A 6,771-nucleotide genomic window follows, 5' to 3' on the forward strand; every position below is an offset into this window, starting at 1 on the left:
GCCCCCCAAGGCCCCCCAAGGCCCCGCCCCCCACCCTGAACCCCTTCCTGCAGTCCTGCTGCAGTTCCACATCCCAGAGGCAAGATGGGTCCTAAGTGGTGGCTGCAAACAGGGCTGGAGCACCATGGGAAACTGAGGGGCGCCCCCCCGTGGGGGTCCAAGGAGGACAGAAAGGTGGGCAGAGAGGAGAGAAAGGGCATGTCGGGGCAAAATGAGTAATTTCTTTTCTGGGCTAGAGTGAAGGCCGCCCATAAAGTGGGGGAGATAAATTTCCCTTCCCTCTTCCCCCCACCTCTTGAGTCCCCACAGCCACTTAGACCTCACTCTGATCTAGACCATGTGAAAGCTCCCTGGTCCAATCCCTTGGTCCCTGCAGCCTCCACCCCTCCTTTAGACAACGTCTACACTAAGTGTCTTCACTTCCTGCTCCCTTGGTCCCGGGGGTCAGTTCCTCCAGGACCTGTGCCCCCTAAGAGCCCCCTTCTTTTGGGTCCCCTCTTTTCCTCTCATTGGAAGGAGACTGGCCAGGACTTTAGATGGGCCGGGGCAGAGTGTGCCTGGACAAGGGCCCCTCCCTGCCTCCATTCTCCCACAACCCGAGTGCGCTTCCCAGCACAGGCTGGATTTGGTTCCTGTTGCCGTAACTCCCTCGCTGGTGGCCTGGCACCTCAGGACCAGATCTTGCTGCTCCCACAGCCTCCCTTTCCAGCCCCACTCGCCCTCTGCACCCTGACTTCTAGTCCTGGAATGTGACGTCTTTCCCTGCTGTTTCTTTTCCCTGCCCAAGCCAGGTGGGGCAAATGCCCTGTGTCCAGGGAGCGGTCCCACCCCATCCCTCGTAAATCTAGTGAGCCCTGCTCTAGCCCCACCCCAGCCCCCACCGTACACACCACTCATGTGACCCTGGGCTGGTCCTTTTTGCTCTCTGGGTTTCATTCTGTGGCCTGGCATCCTGTCCAGCTTTGCTGGAGCAGGGCCAGGTGGGCCTCCCACATATGAGGCTGTGAAAGCCCCTAGAAGTCCCCAGCAGGGGCATGGGTGGGGGTGGGGGGGCATCTGTATGGTAGGCACAGCAAAGTCCCCAGAGCAGGTCACAGGAAGCTCCAACTGTCACAGGGTAGAGGGACCAGATTTGTATCTGAGAAACTAAACCCTGGGTTGCCATGGGGAAGTGGGGTGGGGTATGTGTGCTTACCCTGGGGTCCCCACATTGGGGGTTAAGGATATGGGGAACTTCCCAGGCTCTCCGGGCAGGAACACATGCCTTCAAGCTCCGCAAAGAAGGGCCGTGTCTTCCCTAGGCACCTTGGCATAGAGCCATGGCATTTTAGACCCCCCAAGTACAGAACCAAGTCTCTTCCCTCGCATGGGGTCTCTCAGCCCCCTACCCCCCCAGGGCACCCCGCTGTCATGTAGCCCCCTGCAAGCTTGGTGACCTTGTCCTGTCCTGCCTGCTCACCCTATCCAGAGAGCCTGGAGGATGCGAGTGGCTTGCCTCCCATGCTGCTCTTGCGTCTCGTCCACCTCTTTGGTGCTGTCCTTGCAGGAGGGAAGGTAAGCCGGGAAGAGCTGTGGGCCAGAGGGTGGCCGTCTCAGGGTCTCTGCTGGTTGAGCGCCTTGACCGTTGCTGTCTCTGCCCATACCTGCAGGAGAATGGGCAGATGGCTGTGAGCGCCGGCTCTGTGCAGGGCCTATTGGGTGTGCTACGGGGCTGGGACCATGGGCCGGCCCAGGACCCCCGCCTGGTGCCGCTGGCACTGGAGGCACTGGTGGGTACAGTACATGTCCTGCATGCCAGCTGCACACCCCCTCGCGGGCCAGAGCTCCGAACCCTGCTTGAGGGCTACTTCCGCATCCTTAATGCCGACTGGCCAGCGGGCCCAAGCCCGGGCCCTGAAGAGGCCCTCGTCACCCTACGGGTCAGCATGCTCGGTGGGTATGGGCTTCTGGGCTCTTGGGGAGGTGGCTCTGGCAGGGGAAGGTCTAAGTGACAAAGGCAGGCAGGACTGGGCAGCATGGGAGAAGGGTTAAGGCTGGTGGAGGTGTTGCTGGCAAGGGATGGAGCGGGGCTGACCCTAGGCCTCTCCACAGACGCCATCCCCATGATGCTGGCATGTGAGGACCGGCCGGTGCTGCAGGCCACCTTCCTCAGCAACAATTGCTTTGAGCACCTTATTCGCCTCATCCAGAACAGCAAGGTGGGTGGGGCCCGGCTGGGGGTGGGGGGCCTGGAACCCCGAGGCGGGGGGCACCACCTGGGGATGCGGGCTGAGCTGCTGCTGAGCAAACCTGGTCTGGACCAGGCTGGGGGGCTGTGGCTGGTGGGACAGCCTAAGGCTCAGGATGGCTCTGCACGCTGTAGGAGGGGGATGTCATGGAAAGACAGGAGCTGCCCTGGCCCCTGGTCCCTCTTTCCCCAGCCCCAAGGGTAGGAGGCGGGCTCAGCTCTTTTTGATACAGTACCCACTCCTGCCCACTTATCTGCCCCACCCTCCCTGACTCTGTGCTGAGCAGGGCATGGGCAGCTCAGATGCCCCACACTTCTTAGTGCCTGGTGGGGCACTCGGCCTGGGGCTCAGGGCACACAGAGCCTTCCCTTCGGGAGCCCTAGCAGCTGCCCCAGGTTCTGCTCTAATCCCACCCCTCCCCCATGTTCCTCCTCCTCTCTCTCCTCTGCCTCCTATATCTTGTGCCTCCCCCTTCCCCACAGCTGTACCTGCAGGCCCGGGCGCCCCCTGAGGGGGACAGTGACCTGGCTACCCGGTTACTGACCGAGCCCGATGTCCAGAAGGTACCACCTTGGGGCTGACCAGCTCAGGCACTCACCTCTCTGGGTCCCCACCCCTCCAGCTCCCTCTCTAAGCCTTTCCTGACTGCAGGGGGAATGAGCAGACATGTGTAAGGTCTGGTGTGGCCTAGTGACAGGGCTGGGTCCCCCATGCTGTCTTGCCCACCTTCCCTATCCTTCTAGGGAATGGGTAGGAGCGCTCTGGGCCCTGCCTTGTATTTGTATTGGGAGCTAGAGTTTGGCTTTGCCAGACTGGAAGGAACCTTCGAAACTCAGCCACCTACCCCAATTCCCAGAAGGGGAGACTGAAGCGCAAATACTACTGGATTTGGCTGTCATCACTCACAGAAAAGGAAGTCCCCTGCATGGGGCCACTTCTTTCCATGGGTCCTTGTACCCACCTTAAGCAGGTCGCTGCGAGTTCCTTATCCCCTTAGATGTGCTGCCTGCCTCACCCTCCATGGGGCCGGTAGGAGGCTGCAAGCTGTCAGTTAGGGGCTCTGCGTGGAGAACCCTCTCTCTGGTGGTTTAACACCTGGGCCCCAACCTTGAGAGGTCCCCGGCTTGGTCTTCATGAGGCAGCCCCCGTGGCCATTCCACTTGCCTGTTGTCTGAGAGCCTGCATATCTATTCATCTACAAAGCAGGAAAGGCAAGGCAAGTGAGACCTCCTGGTTTTCACAGATGAGAAAAAAACTGAGGCCTAGGGAGGGGGGAAAAGGTCGTGTGAGGTCACTTGGGGCGTCAGGCCCCATGGAGCCCAAATGCAGCCTGGCACCTGTGGACAAAGTCTCCAAGCCCTGCTGACCCCTCAGCCCTCAGGGGTGGGGCAGGGCAAGTGGGCATCATAAGCTTCTGGCTGTCATGTTCAGCCTGGATCTGGGGGCGAGGGGCAGGGTAGGACTCAAAGGTCTCGAAGGTTCTTCCGGTTCTAACATCCTGTGATTGATTGTCCCTAAATTCCCCAACCCCCTGTCAATCATCATGGGTGATGGGGCACTTGCCTGCCTGCACATGTGCCTCTAGCTTGGGTGGGGTTGGGAGGGGCCCGTAAGCCTACCGGACACTGGGGGACAAAGAGTTACAGTGAGAGGGTCCCCTGTTGATGTGTCCCAGTGAGGCACTTCCTGGTCTTGGTTTCTTCTCTGGCTTCTTTGTCAAAGCGGTCTTGCCAAGCTTCTCAGAGAGGCCCCTAGGATAGGGAGAGGGTCACAACAGTTCAAGGAAGGAGGAGAGAAGGGCTGGTACCTCTACTCCCAAGGCCTCTGACCAGCCCTGCTGCGTGCCTTGGGGCACCTCCTCCTGGCCCTATACCAGGAACAGGGAGCTGCCAGCTGTGACAGCCCGGCCCCGGTTCTTCTGACTGACCCTCCCCACCCCAAGGTCCTGGACCAGGACACAGACGCCATTGCGGTACATGTAGTCAGAGTGCTGACCTGCGTCATGAGCAGCTCCCCCTCGGCCAAGGTGAGGACACGGCGTTCTGGCTGCAGTCAGGGGGTGGGATGGGATTTAAATTGACCACATGTCCCCAGAACTAGTCTGGTTGGTGGCTGTTAGAGCAAGGGAGCCGGGGAGGTGACTGTTGTGCCCGCTGGGGTGCAGCTCAGCCCACTGGGCAGACATGGTACTGGCAGCTGGATACCTGGGTCAGGGCTGGACTAGGGAGGACACTTGTGGGCTGACCAGCACCTAGAGCCTTCTGAAGGGGACCCTTGCCTCCACATCCATCTGCAGCCCCTCGCCCTTGCTAGTGCTGTGACCCAGAGGCAGAGCGGGGGCGGGGGGGGGCCCTGGAAGATGATGCTTCCTCCAAGGTTTCTGTGGAGTATGAGTTTGCTCTGGGGCCCACACACATGCTCGCTTCTTCCCCACACAACCCTGCACAGGAGGTGTTTAAAGAGCGTATTGGCTACCCTCACCTGCACGAGGTTTTGCAGAGCCACGGTCCGCCCACCCATCGGCTGCTACAGGAGCTACTCAACATGGTGAGGGCAAGGGCATTTTGGGGTCAGGGTCCCAGAGGCAGTCAGGACTGAGGCAGGATTACTTACCATGGAAAGGGAGCTCTCCACCTTGGGGACTGTGTTGGCTGTGGGCAGTACAGTGTGACATGTGGCCTGACCACGTGTGTCAGTGTCACTGGGGTGAAGATTCTGGTATGTGTGAGCAAGCCCCAAGATCATCCTGGGAACACACCTTTGGGGTTCAGGCCAACCCAGACCAAAAGCCAAGGCTTGGGAGATTAACGGTGCTTGTCCTGAACTTTCCCGAACCTGAGATGCTCCCCGTGAGCAGGATGGAGTAGCACATGCTGCTTTGCCACGCTGAGGGCAAATCCACTGAGGCCGGGGAGTCCCGCTGTTGGCAGGGTGGCCCGTCCCATGCCAGCTGTCCCGAAACTATCCTGTCCTCTCTCCTCTTAGGCTGTGGAGGGGGACCACAGCGTGTGCCCACCGCCACCCATCCTGAACGAGCAGCCGGTGCTGATGCTGATGCAGTGGCTGCCAGCCCTGCCCACGGCGGAGCTGCAGCTCTTCCTCGCACAACGCCTTTGGTGGCTCTGTGACAGCTGTCCCGCCAGCCGTGCCACGTGCGTGCAGGCGGGGCTGGTGGGCTACCTGCTGGAGACGCTCAGCACAGGGGCCGCCCTGGGGGCCCGCTGCCAGGAGCAGCTGTTGGCGCTGCTGCAGGCGTTGGGCCGTGTGTCCTTGCGGCCCCAAGAGCTCCGTTGCCTGCTGCGCCCCCTGCCAGGGCTGGACTCGGGGCCGGGCGGAGCTGAGGCTGGGAACGCCCGACACGCCGGTGCCATCATCCGTGCGTTGTCGGGCATGGCCCGGCACCGGGGCCCGGCACGAGCCCTGCACTACTTTGACCTCACGCCTAGCATGGCAGGTATTATGGTACCCCCCGTGCAGCGATGGCCAGGACCCGGCTTCACCTTCCATGCCTGGCTCTGCCTGCACCCCACAGCTGCGGCACTGGCCCCCTCACGGCCACTTCAGCGAAAGCAGCTGTATAGGTGGGTGACTACCAGGGGCCGGGGCACAGCGCCGGGGTGAGCAGGAGAGCAGCAGGTATAACTGGCTTGGCCTCCCCCCCTCCCCCAGCTTCTTCACCAGCAGTGGCTCAGGGTTTGAGGGCTTCTTCACGGCAGCTGGGACACTGGTAGTGGCCGTGTGTACCCGGAAGGAGTACTTGACCATGAGCTTGCCTGAAGTGTCCTTTGCCGACTCTGCCTGGGTGAGCCCCTATCCTCATACGGTCCAGGGGGAGTGGGTGGAGGAGGCCCCCAGTGGTAGCCCACAGCTTGATGTTGTGGCTTCTGTCCTAGCACTCCGTGGCCATTGTCCATGAGCCTGGGCCCCGGCTCTTCAGCCAGAACCTGGTCTATGTCTACAAAGATGGCTATCTGGTCAAGAGAGCGCCCTTCCGCTGCCCTTCCCTCAGTGAGGTGTGCCAGGCAGGGTGTGGGGAGGTCTTGGGTAGCAGGAGCAGCTTGGACAGGGTGAAGCCTGGAGTCCCTGTGTCCCCCACTTGCACCCCACATAGACCTCAGGCTTCAGCCTCTAGGGTCTGTGCAGACTTGGGGGTCATTGTGAGGAACCGGATATAGATGGAGCCCCAGGCTTTGCTGTGACCTGACCGCTCCCCCAACCCTGGCCCCGCAGCCTTTCTCCTCCTGCTGTATCGGCTCCGCTGGGCACCGCACAACGACCACCACCACGGGGCTGCCTCCGCCACCAGTCCCTGCCGCCCTGGCTCACGCACACCCCTCCCTGTCCCGCTCCCAGTCGGTCCCAGCCACGGCAGAGCTTGGCTGGGGGTCGGGGCTGGTGGCCCCCCTGCAGGAGGGCAGCATCAGCTCCACCCTCGCAGGCACACAGGACACTCGGTGGGGCAGCCCCACGTCCCTGGAGGGCGAGCTGGGGGCCGTGGTCATCTTCCATGAAGCCCTGCAGGCAGCGGACCTGCGGGCCCTGA

At 61.6% G+C, this 6,771-nt stretch overlaps 1 protein-coding gene across 2 annotated transcripts in view; it reads left to right on the forward strand.

Moving 5' to 3' along the window:
• Positions 1–6,771, forward strand: part of NBEAL2 (neurobeachin like 2) — a 21,923-nt gene that overhangs the window by 1,837 nt on the left and 13,315 nt on the right. Inside the window, exons 7-16 of one of the 2 annotated variants that reach the window (XM_077777330.1) lie at positions 1,467–1,554; positions 1,650–1,932; positions 2,092–2,198; positions 2,711–2,791; positions 4,171–4,254; positions 4,677–4,775; positions 5,214–5,809; positions 5,898–6,030; positions 6,122–6,241; positions 6,459–6,771. The exon at positions 6,459–6,771 is cut by the window's right edge and continues 1 nt beyond it. In XM_077777330.1, coding sequence (XP_077633456.1) covers positions 1,467–1,554; positions 1,650–1,932; positions 2,092–2,198; positions 2,711–2,791; positions 4,171–4,254; positions 4,677–4,775; positions 5,214–5,809; positions 5,898–6,030; positions 6,122–6,241; positions 6,459–6,771 — 1,904 coding nt within the window. The remainder of the gene's footprint in view (positions 1–1,466; positions 1,555–1,649; positions 1,933–2,091; positions 2,199–2,710; positions 2,792–4,170; positions 4,255–4,676; positions 4,776–5,213; positions 5,810–5,897; positions 6,031–6,121; positions 6,242–6,458) is intronic. The other variant, XM_077777331.1, reaches the window with a different exon arrangement.

The sequence above is a fragment of the Crocuta crocuta genome, unplaced genomic scaffold, assembly GCF_008692635.1.
Source record: "Crocuta crocuta isolate KB4526 unplaced genomic scaffold, BGI_CrCroc_1.0 scaffold77, whole genome shotgun sequence".
Classification (NCBI taxonomy): domain Eukaryota; kingdom Metazoa; phylum Chordata; class Mammalia; order Carnivora; family Hyaenidae; genus Crocuta; species Crocuta crocuta.